The 18727-nt window shown below is 52.0% G+C and overlaps 2 protein-coding genes across 3 annotated transcripts; both read right to left on the bottom strand.

Annotated features, from left to right (window-relative positions):
* Window positions 1–442: 442 nt before the first annotated feature.
* MRPL24 (mitochondrial ribosomal protein L24) lies at window positions 443–5827 on the bottom strand. Of its 2 annotated transcripts, none has more exons than XM_036272463.1 (6): window positions 5780–5827; window positions 1624–1829; window positions 1447–1542; window positions 1138–1241; window positions 762–892; window positions 443–664 (listed from the first exon to the last, which is right to left on the bottom strand). In XM_036272463.1, exons 2-6 carry the CDS (start codon window positions 1804–1806, stop codon window positions 528–530), a joined length of 651 nt encoding a protein of 216 aa, XP_036128356.1. In that variant the 5' UTR covers window positions 1807–1829; window positions 5780–5827; the 3' UTR covers window positions 443–527. The 2 variants fall into 2 exon arrangements, with proteins under 2 accessions (XP_036128356.1, XP_036128357.1); XM_036272464.1 differs by lacking the exon at window positions 5780–5827 and adding an exon at window positions 5644–5767.
* Window positions 5828–7027: 1200 nt separating this feature from the next.
* HDGF (heparin binding growth factor) lies at window positions 7028–16480 on the bottom strand. Its single transcript, XM_036273200.1, has 6 exons — window positions 16309–16480; window positions 10187–10263; window positions 9909–10047; window positions 9065–9256; window positions 8606–8817; window positions 7028–8403 (listed from the first exon to the last, which is right to left on the bottom strand). The coding sequence occupies exons 1-6, from the start codon at window positions 16393–16395 to the stop codon at window positions 8397–8399; spliced, it is 714 nt and encodes a 237-aa protein (XP_036129093.1). The 5' UTR covers window positions 16396–16480; the 3' UTR covers window positions 7028–8396.
* Window positions 16481–18727: the final 2247 nt, after the last annotated feature.

The raw sequence follows: 18727 nt of genomic DNA on the forward strand, positions 1-18727 counted from the left end.
TGGTGCCCCACAGACCTTCAGCTTCATATTATTTCTCTCCCTCCATGTGTTATGTAATATTATGTCAAAATTTATTTTTAATTTATTAAAAAATTAAAGTATTTTTCTTCCATTTTTAGTAAGTATAGAAAATGACAGATTTGCACCCTTCCTACTTTGACCGTGCAGAAGTGCGACAATTAGGTCTCACATCCCCAACCCCCACTGCCCTCCAGAACAGGTGGCATCTTCTGTTACTTAAAAGGTCTCCACTGGAAGGAACCTCTCCCCCATTGGTCTCCATCCTGGAATCTATAAGCCCTGCCCCTTGGGAAAGCCACCTTAAGGCTAGCTAACTTCTGTTCTGGGTTCTACCGTAACATTGGGACAGATGATCCTCCCCTTCAGTCTCTGAAACAGGTACAGTGGGATTACGGGTGCCAGAAGATAGCAGCTGCAGAGAGGAGGACTCATGGCTCTTTATTGATGTCTGAAGAAGATGTGGCCCCAACCTTCAAGGCTAAGACAAGGAGTTGCTCTCCCCAGGTTCAATACCAATAGACTTTCTTGTGTCTCCGAGTCTCCTGGATCCCCATCGCCTCCATCACCTCCTCTTCCAGTGTCTTTAGACGGGGCACATAGGTTCTTTCTAGAGCATCTTCAACTGATGTGTCTTTGGGGCCATCTATTGAGTCAGAGGAAAGAAGTGGGAGGTCTTAACATTCCTAACTCCCACTTTTATCACCCCTACGCCCATCTTCCTGTCCCTAACCCAGCCTCACCAATCCATGTTTCAGGGACGATGCCATCAGCTCTGGGAAATTCAGGTTTAGGAATAATCCTTCCTGATCTTGTGGAAACACGGACCCGCTCTCCTGCCTCAGTGAATCTCCACTCCACCTCGGTGGGTTTCCTAGTGGATAGAAGAGATGAGCCTGGCCTGGGAGCCAGGTCTCCCTGCTATTTCACAACCTAAAATTCAATGGCTGAAAATACTAAGGTCATCGTCTTGTTTCACTGTTTCCTCTGTCATTGGGATTGCCTACAGGGGGTCATGTCTAAGAGATGGCTCCTCTCAATTTACAGAGCATCCAAACCACTGTTTCCATTGAATAAATGTGGTTAGCACCTGCATGAACCAGAACCCCACGAGCTTGCCTGTCCACAGGATCCACAAGTTTGACCTGGTTGTAGAGCAAGGGTGCTTCGCTGGGGATCATGGTTCCTCGGTAATCCTTGGTCCTGCCAACATAGCGGTAATGCTGTCCAAAAGAGGGGTGTTAATTCAAAACAAAGGGAGTGAAGGCAGCTTGCCTACAGCAACTTTGAGTATCCAGCCCATGTTGAAGAACAGAAGGTTCAGTTATCTCACCATCCCCTTAGTCTCCTGACCCCCTGTGCTGCTCTTAATAAAGAGAGATAGATGGGATAGGCTCCCTGAGCATCCGAACCCCACTCTTCACTTACTGTATTCAGCCCCTCCAGGACCACCCAGTTTCGCTGCCGGATAACTTGAACCACTTTGCCTTGCTTCCCGGCATCCTTGCCTGCTAGGATCTCCACCTATGGTAAAACATGAGGGTCAGGGAGGGAGATTCTTTCCCAGGAGCCCTACCACCACTCCACCCCATCTGAGGTTCTTACCCTATCCCCACAGAACAGATGCCAGTCTTCATCAGAAATGGGTTCCACAGCCACTGGGCGCCGTCTGGTCCCTGGAGGGTTCCTTCTCTTGTCTGCCAGGGTACCTGGGCGGCTCATCCCATAGCGGTAGTTGGGAGGCAGAGTGACCTTGGATGCCAAGGCCAACAAGGCAGAGAGACGCATGGCTGCAGGCTATGAGAAATCCCCTGGCCAGAGAAAGACCCAGAGACCTTATTAGTCAGCTCTGGGGTAGCCAGGTAGAAACAAGGGGACAAAGAAGCAAAGGAAGGTGTTTTTTTTAAAGCACCTATTCCATTGTTCAATGGACCTCATCTCACTGAATCCCCACAAGATATTTTCATTTTATGGATGAGGAAATAGACTCAGATAGGTTAACTGACTTGTCCATGGTCATAAACTTACTATGCAGGAGAATCAGCATTCGAACCCACATAGATCTATCTGACTTCAAAGTTCCTTGAGCCCGGCTGGAGTGGCTCACTGGTTGAGTGCCGACCCATGCACCAAGAGGTTGCCAGTTCGATTCCCAGTCAGAGCACATGCCCAGGTTGTGGGCCAAATCCCCAGTGGGGGCATGCAAAAGGCAGCCAATCAATGTTCTCTCTCTTTGATGTTTCTCTCTCTCTCTCTCTCCTGTCCTCTCTCTCAAATCAATAAAGAAAAAAAAGTTCCTTGAGGCCAGGAAACATATTATCTAGCTCACCCTTGAATCCAGTAGATCCCAGTCGAGCTTGATACATAATAGGTACTCAACAAAACATTATTAAATACACAAAAACAATGGCATAAAGCCCAAAAAAGGCAGTTATAAAAAGTAAAATAAATAAGCAGGAAACAGAGATAAAAACTGGAATTAAAATGTTTCTACATCACTTCTACTTCCTATCTTCAGTCAGGAAAAGACCACTCCTCCCTAAGATAGCTTCTTTTCTAAAAGAAAAGGGCCCAGAGCCAGACTCTAGGATTACTGTGTCCTAAATTTCTCAACTAAGTATGTACTCTAAGCCTCCCAATTTTGGATGATGAACCAAACAAGGTGGTGGAGAATTGAAAGCAAAAATAAGTGCTTCCGCCCAGTCAGTGTGGCTCAGTGGTTGAGCATCAACCATGCACCAAGAGGTTGCCGGCTCGATTCCCGGTCAGGGCACATGCCCAGGTGGTGGGCCCAATCCCCAGTAGGGGTCATGCAGGAGGTGGCCAATGTTTCTCTCTCTCAAATCAATAAAGAAAAAATGAAATAAAATAAGTGCTTCCATTTATTGAGCACTTGCTACCTGCCAAGTGCCATGCTAAGTGCTTTCCTGTATCACCTCATTTAAGAAAGGAGCATTAATCTTGCTTTATAGCTAAGAATAAAATCTAGCCTCAAAGTACAAAAAAGTGCACTATAATGGCCCTGGCCGGTTTGACTCAGTGATTAGAGCGTCAGCCCGCGGACCAAAAAGTTTTGGGTTCAATTCCAGTCAAGGGCACATACCTCGGTTGTGGTTTGGTTCAGTCCCTGGCCATGGTCGGGGTCGTGTGGGAGGCAACCAGTTGATGTGTGTGTGTGTCTCTCTCTCCTCTGGAAATGAATGGCAAAATAACTTCAGCTAAGGATCTAAGGATCTGGGGGAGTGCACTATAATGGCATAAGATCTCTGGACCGGGAGTCATATGACCCAGGTTTTAGTTCCTACTTCAACATCATCTTATTCTGTGACCCAAGGCAACTTAACCATAAAACTTAACAAGGTTATTGGTATCATTCAAGTTATTTTTAATACTTAAAAAATAGTGTGAACAGCCTGGCCAGTGTGGCTCAGTGGTTGAGCATTGACCCATGCACCAAGAGGTCACTGGTTCGATTCCTAGTCAGGGCATGTGCCCAGGTTGTGGGCCCAATCCCCAGTGGGGGGCATGCAGGAGGCAGCCAATCAATGTTTTCTCTCATTGATGTTTCTCTCTCCCTTCCTCTCTCTAAAATCAATTAAGAAAAAAATTTTAAAAAAGAAAGAATGATGTGAACAGTATTAGCTCTTTTGGGTAAATTTAAAATATATATATTATAGTACAGGCATAAATATTTATAGGCAGGGAAATAGGAAATAACTCAAGTACTTGTTTTGGGGGACAGGAACCATTTGGGAGGGCTGTTAATTTCCATCTTGTTCCTTGCCATAACATTTGTATTTTTTAACCATGTGTCTTTAAAATAAAATGAGCCCTGGCCAGTTTGGCTCAGTGGTTAGAACGTCAGCCTGCGGTCCAGAGACCCAGGTTCGGTTCCCACTAAGGGCACTACCTCAGTCCCGGCCCAGGTTGGGTCGTGTGGTGGCAACCACTCAATATGTCTCTTTCACGTCAATGTTTCTCTTTCTCTCTCCCTCCCACTCTATCTGAACAAAAAATGGAAAAAATGTCCTCGAGTGAGGATAAAAAAAATAAATGAAAATAAATCGACCTGTTTATCTAAACAGTGAGATATTGTGCCATTTTTTTCTTTTTTCAATTCTCACCAGAGGACATTTTTCCATTTTTTGCTCAGGTAGAGTGGGAGGAAGAGAGAGGAAGAGAGAGAATGAGAGAAACATCGACGTGAAAGGGACACACCGTGTGGCTGCCACCCACACGACCAACCAGGGCCGGGGACAAACTGCAACGGAGGTACGTGCCCTTATCGGGAACCGAACCAGGATCTCTGGGGACCGCAGGCCGATGCTGTAACCGCTGAGCCAAACTGGCCAGGGCCATTTATTTTTTTCTTTATATGTCTCAATATGAAAAAGGCCTAAGGTTATTTTCAATCAATGTTAGTTGAATCTAAGTGTCTCAATGTTCCCATTCAGATTCCATAAGTGGTCAGTGAGCACTACTATGTGACAGACAAATCTAATCCTGGAAACTTCACTATTACTGGCTTTTGATCTTCACACTGCCCTGTCAGGGAGATAGACAAGAGACAAAGAAACCAAGGCCCTGTGAGCTGAAGTTCATATTCTAGCTCATACAACTTGATTGTGTGGCAAGCAGTTAAGACAGACAAGAGCAGAACAAGGATGATGGGACAGATACAGAAGGTCACCAGGGTGGAAAGCCCTGGGTGCCTAACAAAGTACAATTGTAGGGTGGGACCATGCCCCCAGGGTGACGGTTCCTTCCCTAGCATATTGTTAGTCTTGCAGTTTGGACCCCCTGACCTTACCTCCCTAGAGGAGACATCTAAGCCTCAGCTGTATTTCAGCCCCAGGCCCAGAAAAGCAGCAAAACAAGACAAGCAACCACACGAGAGACCTCAGGACCAGCAGCGTTGACTAATGATTGCCCTGACCAGTGGAGACCTAGATCCTGAAAGGACACACCTAGAAAACTGCTGAATATTCTATTGAGATTTTCCCCTGGGACCTCCCCTAAAATCTCCACCCTTAATAGCCTTAAGCTAGAGGACCCAGTGGCCTCTCCCTTCCCAGAGCTTGCCTGCACCTTTCCCTTTCTCTTTCCTCAGGTTCATCACCTTTATTCCTCACTTCTAAGCTCCAAGGGCCCTTCCTTTACCTCTATAACTTGCTCCCTAACCCCATTTCTTCTACAAATTACTTCTTCTACCTCTGTGATTTTCTAAATAAAGTTCTCTTATAGTTTGAGTCTTGGTTCTGAATTCTTTCTTAGCCAGAAGATTTGCTGAACCCAGGTCCAATCTGACCACCAGTCTAACACCCGGTGTCCTTCCCACCGCCCACAACAGAAGCAGAGCCAATCTCAAGACCCATGACTCCTGAGTGACTACTGCAAGAAGTCCTTAAACTTCAGCTATTCTAAACCTAAAGCTCTGGGAGGAGATCCCAAAAGCCAGCTCTCTGGATAGCTTCCTCCCCACGCCCCCATACCCTAGGAGAGGATGGTGCCCTTTTCACAGTGGGGCTTTCGCGGAAGCGCCGTGCTAGGAGTGCGGTGGCGCATCTGCCCTTCAGGCTCCAGCCCCAAAGGCTTCTCCGCCAGCCAGTAGGCTGGAGCACCCACCCGTTCCGAGCTTCCAGTGCAGGGCATCTCCAGGCGACACCACTTAATGAGAGCCCGGGAAAAGGAAGGCCCTCATCGCACACGCCCCCACCCCCAACCAAAAGTCGCCAACACCCACAGGCCGCGCGGGCCTCACCTCTGCTTTCCACTGCGCCCGAGAGCTTCCGCCAATTACCTCTTGCACGTGGCCCCCGAGCCCCGCCCATCCCCGTCCCTCGGCTTTCTGGGAAATGTAGTCTAATCGTAGAGCGAAAGCTCAATCAATCTAGCCTCTCTGCATTGCTGGGAGTTGTAGTCCGCCTTTACAAAGAGCGCTGAAACAGGAAATTGAGTCGGGTAGGAAATCAAGAAGGCGTAAGATCACCGTGAAGCGCGACGGTCCTTGGAGGCAAAGGGGACTAGGCTGCCACACCTGGCTCATTCCTGTACATGCTGTGGGGGCTGCTGGGAATTGTAGTTCAGACGATGGTTCCATTTTCTAGCCGATTGTGGCTTCCAATTCAAAGCATAAGGCCACCCTTTCCAGGCAAGGCTAGACAGTCCCCTGGCCGGTTTGGCTCAGCGGTTAGAGCATCGGCCTGCGGTCCAGAGACTCCGGTTCGGTTCCCGCTAGGGGCATGTACCTTGGCCTTGGTTGCAGTTTGTCCCCGGCCCTGAATGGGTTGTGTGGGTGGCAACCACTCCATGTGTCCTTTTCCCAACGATGTTTCTCTCTCTTTCCCCCTCCCACTCTATCTGAACAAAAAATGGAAAAGTATCCTCGGGTGAAGATTAAAAAAAAATAAGGCTACTGACAGTACACTCCTCACAGGCCCTTCGCTGTTGGAGGTAACCAAGCCAGATTAAAAAACTGCCTTAGGTCTTCTAAAGGAAGGGATGTACATGGGCCAATGTACATCCAATGCCAATGATCTAGTCACAAAATTTTAAATCTGGAAGGAATAACATATGATCTAATCCAGCCATTTCACTTGACTTGGAGTACTGGGAAGACTCCACCCTATCAAGCTTCTCGTCTCTAATCACCAGTTATGGGTGCCTGGTGTACCCAGCTCTGACCTTTGGGTGTCAGTTGCTTCTACAACCAGCCCAAATACCCACACTTCCATGGTCATCACAGGCTTTTGGCTGATGCTCACTTATGCAAGAAAAAAATTTTTTTTAAAACATTCCCAGGTGTTTATGATGGAACCTGTGTTACAAACTGGCTGGGCACAAGAATAACTGAAATGGCATAGTTTATTCTGTGACTTTGCCCTCATAGAATTTTGGATACTTCTAACAGCCTGAGAATGGAGGAGAGGCTGATACCCCCTACCTCAATCTCAAAAGTTAATTTGGAAATCATTTGTATTCCCCTTCCCCTCTCCTTCTCTTCAATATACCCCAAATAAATCAGTCAGAATCCAATGTAGTAATCAACAGGTTTATTTTCCTAGAACTGAAATTGTCTACAGTTCTCAGAGCTAAACTTCTACAGTCAACAATTTTTCATCAGAGCCCTAGGGAGAGGGACAGGGGTGAAAGGGACACGAGATGGAAGAGAGGCATAGAGACCACTAGAAAGAGGTTGGGAGAGGGCATTCATTTCCCTATCCTCTCAGTGGGTTATAAATCAGATCTGATGACAACACTGAGACCAGGTGGAGTATGTAGATGGGAAATGACACCAGAAGGAACACCAAAGCCCCAGCTACAAAAGAAAAGCCATCAAGCCCAAACAGAAGGGGAGCCTCCCAGTGCACCTCAGAAATGAGGGCATCAGTGGAGAAGAAAGGAGCAAAGTGAGGGGCACACAAAGGGATAGGGATCTTTAAATTTTTTTTAAATTTTCTTTTATTAAAAACATTTCCTAAAAAATGTGTCTTCTCCTTTATGTCTGAGTGACATGTGACTGCAGGCTGGCCTTGAGCACTGTGGGGAGAGGGAAAGGGCAGCTAGGGATCTCCCCAAGGTATTACATCTCTGGCCCAAGATCTAAAGGGGGACAGCTACTCCTCAACATTTCCACCCAAGCTGGGTGAAATCAACCATTCAGATCCCAGGTCCTTGGACCAAATAACTGGGAAACCCCAAAATCTTTTGATGAATACCTACAACTCCTAGAACTTTTGGGGTCAGCAAAGGGAAGAATGGGTGTTAACCACTCATCAAGGATTTATGGAAGGAAGTACATCCCTCACAAGCTGTCCCACTTTTCCTGAATATAGGCAGCGGGGACAGGAGATGTGGGAGGAAGGGACAGGAGCTAAAGAAGATGCCATCCTTCTGCCTGCCTCCCCACCCCAATTTGAGGATTGTCCCTCTCAGGCCCCAGAAGCCCACCCTTGCTATTTATTCTCCATTCTTTCTACTCCTAACTCTGATCCCAACCAACCCAGAGATCCAGAATGCCTGGGGAAGAGGCAAAAGGGTGTCAGGAGGTGGAAACAGCTGGTCCAGAAACCCTGTGACACAGCTCCAGGCAGGGAAGGACACAATGGCTTCATCTCATCCCATGGAGCAGAAGACATAGCCCTGACTCAGATCCCAGGGATGCGGAAACATGGAGGTGACATGGAGGTAAGGGCCAGGTAGCTGCTTGCCACATCCAGGTCAATCTCCAGGGGCTGGACTTGGGAAGGGAGAGTGAGTGGAAGAGAACAGGTTGGGGTGGAGAAGGGGTTCCCAGTTTGCAGGCCATGGCCAGTTTCCCCAGTAGCACCCAGACAGCAGCAGGAACGGGGCAGGGGCTCCTCTTGAAACATTGGTGGCTACAGGCTGTGAGGGAGGGTTGGAGGGGAGAAGGGTTAATGCTGAGGCCTTAGCCTGCCCTTGTCCCAGCCAGTGCCATCTCCTGGCAAATCCCACCTGGCCTCCTGCCTCCCACCTCCGGAGAGACTGATAACTGCAGGCCCTCTACCTCCTCTTCCACAGGGGACTGGGCCCTTCCAACCCAGCTGCCAGGGCAGGGCTCACTCACCTCTCATGATCTCTGATGCCTGGGACCTCAGCATCTTCCTTGGCAGCCTCTTCCTCCTCTTCCTCTGGAGGAGGCCCCCTGCCAGAGCTGGGCTCAGAGGGGGTACTGTTCTTCTCCACCTCCACAGGGAAGGGCCGCTCACCCTCCAAAATGGCCACCTCCTTCTCTTCCCCTTCAGGGTCTTCTGCCTCCTTGGTACGTTTCGGGGAGTCCTAGGCAGGATTGGTAGAGAGGAGGTGGGCTGAGGCTGGAGAAGGAGGATGGTAGCCACCTGCCTGTGCTTCCCCCTCCTTTCCCAAGAGGCTCCTTCCTGGGTATCCCCAGTCCCTCCCCAGCCGTCTGCTGGCTAAAATGTCTTCTGTGTTCCATCTTCTCAGCAAGAGATTCGCCAAGATTAGGGTCAGGTCTATTTCTCAGGCTGGGAACCCGGCTCCTGGACCCCAGGCATGGGCCAGTTACCTCCAGCAGGTCCCCTGCTCTCCTCTTCAGCGCCCCCTTCTCATTCTTCTCCTTGGTGGGCTCATCGATAACCAGCTTCCCTTCCTCATCACTGCTACCCTCAGTGTTCCCCTTCTTGTCACCATCGCCCTCTGCGGCTTCAGGCTCAGGCTCAGGCTCCGGCTCTTCCACGCAGCTCTTTTTCTGGGAGGACTGTGGCAGTGACAGCAGAGGCTGAGTGGCACCAGTGGCTGCCATGCTAGGCCCCTCCCCAGACCCCTCCCTCAGCCACTCACTCCTTCCTTTTCCCACCGCTCCCCCACCCCCACCCAGGTGCCCAGTCTCACAAGTGATTTGAGACCCACCTCTGTCGGATTAGCCCCGGGGTAAACCCACTGGCCGGGCAGGCAGGGCTCTGTGCAGGAGGGGGGAGGGCTGGAGCAGGAGGCAAAACCTCGGGTCAACTTCTCCCAAAGGGAGCTGGGACCCTTTCCCCGCCAACCCCCGCCCCCCACCCTCCCGCCTCATCCTGCCCGGCTCACCAGCACCTCCTCCAGGAAGCCTTTGTGGAAGAGTTAAGGCCAAGTCCTACACTCATGCTGGGCCCAACAAAGGCCTCCCCACTTACCGCCTCCATCCTGTTCTTGCCTCCCAGGCCTCACCACAACTACACCATAGACCTGCAACCCCATCCCCTCTTGCCAGAAGCCACCCCCGCCCCTCTGCCCTATGAGCTGCTACTCTGAAAGCCCTGGCATTTCTGAGACCCATTCCTGAAGACTAAGTATCATGTGTGGGCCGGGGTGCCCAGAGCCTATGGCCACACCTGCGCTCCAGGGGGTCTCCTGGGCAGTTGGCAGCTCACCTGGTAGCCAGAAGCCTTGACAGTAGGGTTGTTCTCGATCTCCCACAGCCCCTCGCTGAACCCTTTCCTCTTGTTGGGCTTGCCAAACTTCTCCTTGGACTCCTCGTAAGGGAAGAGGTCTTTGGGGCCCAGGAATGCCCTGGTGAGAGATGGGAGACTGTGCTCTCGAGCCCCTCACTGCCTCTGAGCTGCGCAGCCTGACAGGGAAGGGGCGCAATAACCACCCGTTTCCCCAAAGTGGTCTGCCCTTGCCCCCCCAACTCTGCCCCCTCACTCACGTCTCATGGGTCCCGAAAAAAAAGACTTGGTATTTGTTGGCTGTTGATTTCACCGCAGCCTCGGGCATCTCGTCAATCTGTGAGCAAGATGAGAGAAGTAAGCTTGAGCTGAGGGTCTGAGATTGCGGATTTGGGGGTGGGGGGCTGACCTCTAAGGCACATCAGTGTAAAAGACTGAGCGGGACCCAGGAAATCACCAAGGTGGCTTTGGGATCATTCTTAGCCATGGAACTTTGTTCAAAGTTAGACATGATAGCCCAGCAGAAACCCTGGAGTCACCCCCTCTCCTTCATAAATCAAAAGAGCATCCACTCTGCCCTCATCATGCCCAGATCCTATCCATACGCTCCGCGTCTTTGCTATCGCCCTGGTCCAACCACTGTCACCTCTTGCCTGGACTGAAAGCACAGCATCTATCTCTTCTTTCAGACTCTATTCTCGCCCCACCACAATCCATTCTCCCCACTGAAGCCAGAGTGGGCCTGCTGAAGTGTTGATGCGAATGAGCATCTCCTCCCCCTGCTGGAAACCTTTCAATGGCTTTTCACGAATCTAGGGCCCACCCACATTCATATTCACCTCTTCTCCATAATGTCAAGGTCTGAATCCCAATGCTGCCACTTTTTTTATATTAGGCAACTTATGGAACCTCTCTGCCTCAGTTTCCTCATCTGTAAAATGGAGACAGTCATAGTACTTAAGCCACAGGGTTGTGAGAACTAAATGACTGTAACCTGGCACATAATACATCTCACATATGTGCTTGGTCTCCTCATCCTCTCCCAGTGGGCAGCCCTTCTGCTTGATGCTCGAGTCAGACCGATCCTTCAGCCTCCTATATACTCACCAACGTCTGACCAGCCTTTCAACCTCAGCCCTATTATCACTTCCTCCAGAAAGTCCCTCATCTCTCCCAACCTGGTCAGCTTCCCAGATAAAACTCTCTTAGCACTTCTCCTTCACAGCACTTTTCACAATTCCAATTTTACAGTTATTCATACTCTCATCTAACTAAGGTCTATGTGGACTATACCTGCCCTGAAATCAGAGAGGTCGTCTGTTTTTGTCTATAGCACAGTGCCTAGCACACAGCAGCTGCACAGTAAGGACTGCGGAACGAATCTCTGAAATAGGCAAAAGTAGACAGCTCTGGTTGTAGTGGAGGGGTGAGGCCAAGGAGCTGCCTATTCCACCTCCCCCCTCAGCAGCCCCAAAAGGCTTCTAGGGAACACTTTCAAAAGTGATTTGCCCAAATTAACAGGGCAAATTAGTAAAGGCCAAATCTTGGAGATAGACCTCCCGACTTGGTCCCCTGCTCTACGTGTCCTGGGTGCTGGAGCAATGTGGTGGTGAAGGTGCAGAGGTCTGAGGTCCGGGGAATGGAGAGAGGCAGTGGCCTAGCCAGCCTCTCAAATCAGGCCCTGGAAGCCCAGGCCAAGCTGAACTGAGGGGAAACTACAACTCCCAGCAGCACTTGCAGCAAGCAGCTCCAGCAACCAAGCTTCCCTCGGACAGAGGCCAGGTGGCCATGTTGACTGGGGCCCCGGGCGCAGATAGGAAAGAGACAGACAGGCCAAGGCAATGATTAAGGCATCAAGACTGGAACAGAGTGCCTGTCTGGGGGGTCTGGGGAGACATGGGAGCTGGGAAGATGGAAATTAGTTAAGATAGACCCAGGAGAGGGGGTGGAGCCCTAGGCACGAATCTGAGGGGCATCTAGTTCCAGACATGGAGTCTTCATGCTTCTGGGCACCTCCCCCACTTGCCCTGTGGCCTCTGGGGACAGAGGTCCAGCCCCTCCCCCCAGGAAGGCCAGACACCAACTGGGCCTCCCTAGGACCAGGAGACTCTGAGGTGTAAACGCAGGAGGTGGAAAGGCACACAGTCCCCCCCACCACCACCAAAAACACACACAGGATCTCCATCGCCATGACAACCCAACCCCCCTCCCCTGCCACTCAGCAACCAGGAATGTGACCACCCCTCCCCCCACACACTCTCCGGACTGGGGAGGAGGGGACACTAACACACACCCCACCCCCAAGCCTAGAGTCTGGCTCCTGGGGCCCAGGGCTGTGCTTGAAACCACAGCTAGGGCTGGAGGGCCTGAGCCCTTCTCAAGAAGCTGGGGACGAGGGGGGGGGGGGCCGGCGCGCGGAGGAAGAGGAGCCTGTCTTCGGCCAGGACACCTGGGTCCAGTTACCAGATAGCTCCCCACCCTCTTCTCAGAGGGAGAAGCAAAAACAAAATGAGAGCCTCCAGGGATTTAGAGATCCCAGGAGACTGGTACAGTACAATAATAGCAAACTTCTTCCCTAGGCGTCTTCCCAGTGGGTCTCTGCACCAGGAACAGGGCAGGGGAGGGATCTAAGGGTCTCCAGCTGACAGCAGTAAACTTTGAGCTCTGCCTTTTCAGTGTCCACACTGGAAGCCAGGGCATGAACATGCTAGTAGGAAATGTGTGATGAAAGGGGAGAAACTGAGGCTCAGGAGAGGTGGTGGGGTGAGTGAAGTGCTCTCAAGGAGCACAGAACAGCAAAGCAGCTCCCCTGACCACCAGTCTCTTTCCCATGGAAAGCAAACTTGGAGAGAGGTAGCTGACTGGTGTGACAGGACCCAGGAGGCCACAGCTGCCCAGCCTCGGGGGTGGGAGAGAAACAAAAGAATGGATAGGAATTAAAAATAGACAGAATGAGACACACCAGATAAACCCGCCCTGCTGGCCTCTAGCCAAATAAAGGGTGGGTCTAGAGGAGAAGAGAGGCCAGAGCCTGGGCAGATGCATGGCATCTACCCCAAAAGGATAATCCCACTCCTCTGGCTCACCTTGTGTGTAGGCACCTGTGGGGAAGGGGCCAGGAGGTGTGCTCTTTTCACATAATGGAATTTCCAACAGCCCCCCTCCCTCTCCAGGAGAAATCCCTTCTATAGTGGACCCTCCATCCTTCAAGCTAAAAAGGAAATGTCTTTTCTTGCATTTGGAAGATACGAGGTCTCTGAGAATACTTGTACCCCCAATACAGACATATGTCTCCCAGGCGGTGCTTTTATATCCAGACTGTGACTCAACAAGTGAGTCAAGGCTAAGTGGGTCAGGGTGGGGCCAGATGAGAGCTGGAGACCCACTGTGTCCCTTCCACTGGCCCAACAGGGGAGGGGGCTCTGCTATTCCTCAGCCATTCCAGGAAACCAGGCAAGTTACTTTTTCTCCCAGACCAGGCCCACTCATTCCTACCCCTCTGCATTTGCCTGGCTCTATCGGACAGGCCTGAGCATATGAAATCTGGTCCTCCCACAGCCCATGCACACCCTGAGGTCTGAAGAGGGATCTGAAGTTGCCAGGAGTGGAGGAGAGAACGGAATACCTCACCCCCATCCTCAGACCAAATCCAGGCCTGCCCAGTACAGAGGAAAGCAGCAGGGAAGGCCAAGCCCATACTGCCTGCCAACTGGGGTTCTGACCACCACACCCAGGGCCGAGGCTCCACCTGACTCAGGAACCGGAAAATCTGGGGCAGGAGACAGTTGGGGCTGGGAAAGTGTGGCAAACCCAAGAGGCAGAAAAGAGAAGGTAGTGCCTGGATGTGGGGGAGGGGCAGAGGGAGGAAAGATGGGTGAGGCCCTCTGGCTGCTCAGGTTTTCTGGGACTGTGAAACAGGAAGGGAGAAAGGAGGAAGGAACCTGGGGTGTGGGTGTGGGGGGGACAACCCCTGAGTCTTGGAGGTTAATTGTTAAGTGCTCAGAGATCCCCTAGGAAGTCAGGCAGGAGGAAGAGGGAAAGGAGAAGGTCAAGATGGAGTCACATCATCCTTCCAGGTAGATCTTGTCTACCACGTAGCCCCTCTGGCTGGACTCTCCCAGCACTGGGCTGTTCTAGTCTCATCAGAATCATCCATCCTACCCAGAAGCAGGGACTTTGAAAGGAAAGTCCACACAGTGGCCTTCCGGAGTTCACTACAGCACAGTGGTAGTCCCCAGCTCCTCCTCCACCTGAGGAGGGACCAGGCCTCTTCAGGCTTTGCCACTCTAGGGACTAAGACCACATTCAAGGGATGGTGAAGGGATTGATTTTGGTGTTTAAGGGGGGTACTTATGTCAGAAGTAACAGCCTTGAGTGTAGCGCACCCCCCCCCCCGAATTGTGACAAATTGTGACAGTCAAGAGCCAGAGCACAGGCAAAGGGTGGGGCCCCAGCTCTGGGAACCCTGTCTGATCTCCCTCTCCCAGCCTTAACTTTATCTAAAAGGCCCAGGCAACAACGAAGGAAGGGCCTCTGCCTCCTTGTCCCACCCTCTGCCCTGGAGGCCAGTGGGAAGAGGGGAAATGAATGGCATCCCGTCCCAGGCATTGCCCTCATTCCAAAGGCCACCAGAAACCTGAAGGTATAATCCTCACAGAGTCAATGTAGGCCCACCTGTCTTCCCCGACCCCTTCTCTCTTCCCTGATGCTGAAGGGGTTCCCTGCAACCCACATTCCAGCTGTAACCCTTCCCTAGGCCTTAACCCAGTTTCTGGACTTTGTCCCACCCCAGGAGGCAGGAGCAGTAAGAGAACTGGATTCAGTTCTTGCCCTGCCCACCAGGGCCTTGGCATCTAGGCCAAGAAGCCAGTTGGATCAAAGGTGCTGGGTAAAGTACATGAGTGTTCACATGCCACACACAGGCATGCACACACAAGGCTTCTATGGTTGCTGCCTCACATTGCCTCCACTAGTCCTCCAGGAGGCCCTGGAAGCTGGAAGAGTCTTATTCTCTTTGTACTTCACTCCCATTCCAAAAGCCAGGCATCTAGAAGTTTCAGGAAACAAGGAGCTCAAAGCATATGGGATTAGGCATACTGCTCAAAAGTTACAGAATGAGAAAGGGTCTTCTAGGTTTCCTCAGAGTAACCCCAAAGTTGGCCTGACACTCTGAACAGAACCCCAGGAAGACTGGGGTAACTTCCTAAGCTCAGAGCAGGATCTGGGCCAGATGAAGAGACACAGACTCACACTGCCAAGAAGAGCAACCCACAGCCTTAAGGCAATTCTTCTGCACTTGGCCCCCTGGCCCAGAAGTCACCCTCCCTCTACTGCTCTCCACCTTTGGATTTCACTCTGCACGAGTCCAATCCTACACTCTAGGCACCTTAATACTAAAGCCTCCCTCTGACCACCTTCCTTCCTCCCTCTTTACTTCACCTGTCTCAGCCCTCTGGGGAAACATTACAACATACCCAGAAGGGCTTTGGGGCCCCACCCTCCCACCTGGCCAGGTGCTGGAGGGGGGAGGGGCCCTCATATTGGCGGGCTGATCCACCACATGGCCTTTCCAGCGCGAGAGGCTCACGTTGGGGCGGGGGGAGGTGTAGAAGCTATTCCGGCTCTCCACCCCACCTCGCCTCGCCTTCACGAAGGGGCAGTCTGGCGTGGCCTTCCCTGCCCCACTGGGGCCCTCGGCCACGAATGTGTGTTGGCAGCATACTGAGGCATATTTTTGTGGGGCTGAGAAGTGAAAGCGGGTTCTGGCAGATAATTTCTGAACCTGGTAGATCCCCTCTTACGCCGCCTCCAACCACTCCTCGACCCTTCCAACTTCAGACCTCTTAAGGACGCCCTGAACTAAAGTTTTCTAGAAGCGAACTCCGCCTCCATCTATTCCTTTCTGGGCTGGGATCCTTCTTTAACCATTTAACCCAGGAAGGAGTTTGAGCTGCGGGCAACAATTAACGAAGAAACTGGGGGTCTCTAAGGGGATCCCAGAGGGGGTGGCGTGGCGCCTGGGGGGTAGGGTGGGAGGAGTTACACGACCAGCCCAAACCTAGGTAGCGGGTCCGAAACTGCGGGAATACGAGGACTGGGGGAGAACTGAGCACGCAGAGCCAAGTCGGGAAGTGACCCGCGCCCTCGGGTCCCCACGCCGCGCGCACACCTCTACGCTCGGACACCGTCCGGCCAGGTGTTCGCCGCCCCCACCCCATCGCTTCCCCCATTATATAACCGGCGAGTGAGCTTGGAGGCGCTGGGCAAAAAGTCGGGGCTCAGACCCCCCGCCCCCACCTCTCCTCGCGGAGCGCTCGCACCCTCCCGGGTGTTATGCAACCCAAGCCCGAGGGGGAATCGGACGGCTAGCCGCGCTGCTCACCCGGGCCGGCCAGTGTGGGTAGCCTTTCATCTTGGCGAACACCAGGTCCCCGCATTTGTACTCCTTCTGCCGGTTGGATCGCGACATGGCTGGGCTCCGGGTGCCCCGGGCTCCGCGCCGGGCCGGGAAGCGCGAGCCCAAGTTGGCGCGTGCGGCGGTGGCTGCGCCGCTCTGCTCCGGCCCTCGCGCGGCCCCCGCCTCGATGGCGGCCCCCGGCCCGAACTCCGGCGCGGCCACGGCGTCTCCCCGCGCGCGCCACACGGACGGGGCGGGCGCCGATCCCGGGCGACACTCCGGCTCCGTGGGTGCGCGCTCGTGCAGTTGTTTGTGTTTGAAATTAAATTGCTCCCTCCTCTGCGCGAGGCCTCTTCCTCCACCCCCCTCCCGGTCCCCACTCCTGCTCCCTCCTCCCCCACTCCTCCTCCTTCCCCTCCGCACCCCCTCCCGCCGAGGTTCGATGCGCGCAGCTTCTGGACGCTCGGGCCTGCCACCGCCCGACGCCCAACCTGAAGCCGCCTGGCGGCGCGCGGCGACACAGGCGTGCGGAGCCGATCGCCGAGCTCGCTGAGCAGGCTTTGTGTGCCCGTAGTCGGTGGGTACCCGCCCGGCGGGAGGAGCTGGCGCCCGGCTGGACGGAGCGGCCTGGCTCTCCTCCCCTGGCCCCACTGGGCACTCACAACCGTGGCCTCCACTCAGTCAAGTGGCGACGTCTACTCGCAGTGTCTCCCTGCCCTCTGCTCCATCCCAATCCACGAGCGTGTGCTCGGAGCCCATCGTGCTTGGCAATATGCTGGGCACCGGGGCAAGGGGTGGGCACAGTGCCGCTGCGCGCATAGAGGTCTGCCCTGCACTTCCACGTGCTTACAGTATGTGGGGTGGCCCCAGGAACGTCGGGGATTTGCACCCTACGGTGGTCTTTGTTGAAGAGGAATGGTCGAGTTTGGTAGCCAGGAGGTGGCAGAGGGGTTGTGGCACAAAGTGGCCATGTTCCGGGTGCCTTAGATAGATCTCAGTTCTCTATGCTACTTCCTGGCAAAGAGAGCTGGGCTCTACGACTTGCTAAGCCCGCCAAGATGAGCCCTGTTCTAGTGAGAAGAGGTAGTAGAAGCCAGTACATCCCAAATCACTGGTAAACTGAATACCAGGAATCAGGCACTACCTCTTTGGGGTGATGGGAATGAGATAAGAATCTGGGATGGTTTCACAAAGGTGGCTACTTAGGGCTGGGCCTTAAAGAATGAGTGTGATTTCGCTGGATCCCAGAGACTACATTTTAGCCTAGGTGATGTCTTATTTAGTGATACAGCCAAAACTTGAACTCGGGTCGCTTCCCACTGAGCCAAACAAGACTTCATTCTAATTACACCTTTGATTTGCTGTCATTATATTGGTCTCGGATTTGCCCAAATTCCAGATACCTGTGGCCTCTTAGAAATAAGATATTTGCATCATATGTCATAACATGTCCAGATCCTTAAAAATTGCAACAAAATATTCTAGGTTTGAATAGGTAAAATATGCATATTTTTGTTCCTACAAGTTTCCTGATCCTACTTCAAAGCATATGTAGTCTCTTTGCAAGGAAAGGCAGGATGTAGCCAGAAGACCCAAGTCCGTATCCTACCCTGCTTGCTGTTCACCAGTCATGAGAACTTGGATGACCCCCTGAACTTAGCCCTGAGTCTCAGTGTCCTCGACCATAAAATGGGATAGCATTGCTGCTCCACCAACATCAGAGCATGGAATAGGTGCTCATCATTAACTGAGGCCTGCAATTCCTACAGTCCTTTACGTCAGTTGTCCTGCACATGGCAATGCACTTGACAAGTTTTGCCCATATAACAGTGTTCCCTCTCAGCATCGTTCCCTCTTGTGATAGAAGTCGCACAGGCACTCCAGGCACCAGGCTGCTGGTACAGTGGGGTACTCTGCAAGGTCCTGTTGCAGAAAAACAGCATGCCTCCGGCCGCAGGCTTGTAGATTTGTTCAATAGCAAATCCAAACTTGTTGCAGCAGAGCAGCTAGATTCCAGTAGGTGTTTATTCTACAATGCATTCTACTTTGAAATGCAGTCAGTGTAATAATAGTCCAGTTTCTGTCAGGCTAATGCTTTTCTTTGTTGTTCTTACTGTTAGGAGAGACTCTTGTCACACGTTTTAAAAGTTATTTCAGCAAACCCAGTGTCAAATAGGTTTCCTTTTAGTGTCCTGGTTAGTATTATAAATATGCAGTTTCAATGCAAAAAAACATTGTTTAAACTATTTTCCAATTTAGCATACCCCAGTTTAGTTAAAACCAAGAGCCCTATTCATTTCTCCACTTTGTTGCATCATAAAATCCTGTTTGGAGGTGGCAATAGGTTTCTGAATTCTTTCTGCAACAAATCTCTTGGGCCTGTCTCAGTCCACCATGCAGATGC

This window comes from Molossus molossus, unplaced genomic scaffold, assembly GCF_014108415.1.
Source record: "Molossus molossus isolate mMolMol1 unplaced genomic scaffold, mMolMol1.p scaffold_m16_p_20, whole genome shotgun sequence".
NCBI lineage: Eukaryota > Metazoa > Chordata > Mammalia > Chiroptera > Molossidae > Molossus > Molossus molossus.

Coding starts and splice junctions, on each gene's coding strand:
- MRPL24 (XM_036272463.1), bottom strand. CDS start 1,806: ATGCGTCTCTCTGCCTTGTTGGCCTTGGCATCCAAGGTCACTCTGCCT. Junction 1,543..1,623: donor ATCTGTTCTGTGGGGATAGG/GTAAGAACCTCA, acceptor GTTTTACCATAG/GTGGAGATCCTAGCAGGCAA. Junction 665..761: donor CGTCCCTGAAACATGGATTG/GTGAGGCTGGGT, acceptor CTGACTCAATAG/ATGGCCCCAAAGACACATCA.
- HDGF (XM_036273200.1), bottom strand. CDS start 16,395: ATGTCGCGATCCAACCGGCAGAAGGAGTACAAATGCGGGGACCTGGTG. Junction 10,264..16,308: donor ACCCACACTGGCCGGCCCGG/GTGAGCAGCGCG, acceptor TCTTGCTCACAG/ATTGACGAGATGCCCGAGGC. Junction 10,048..10,186: donor TTTTTCGGGACCCATGAGAC/GTGAGTGAGGGG, acceptor ATCTCTCACCAG/GGCATTCCTGGGCCCCAAAG.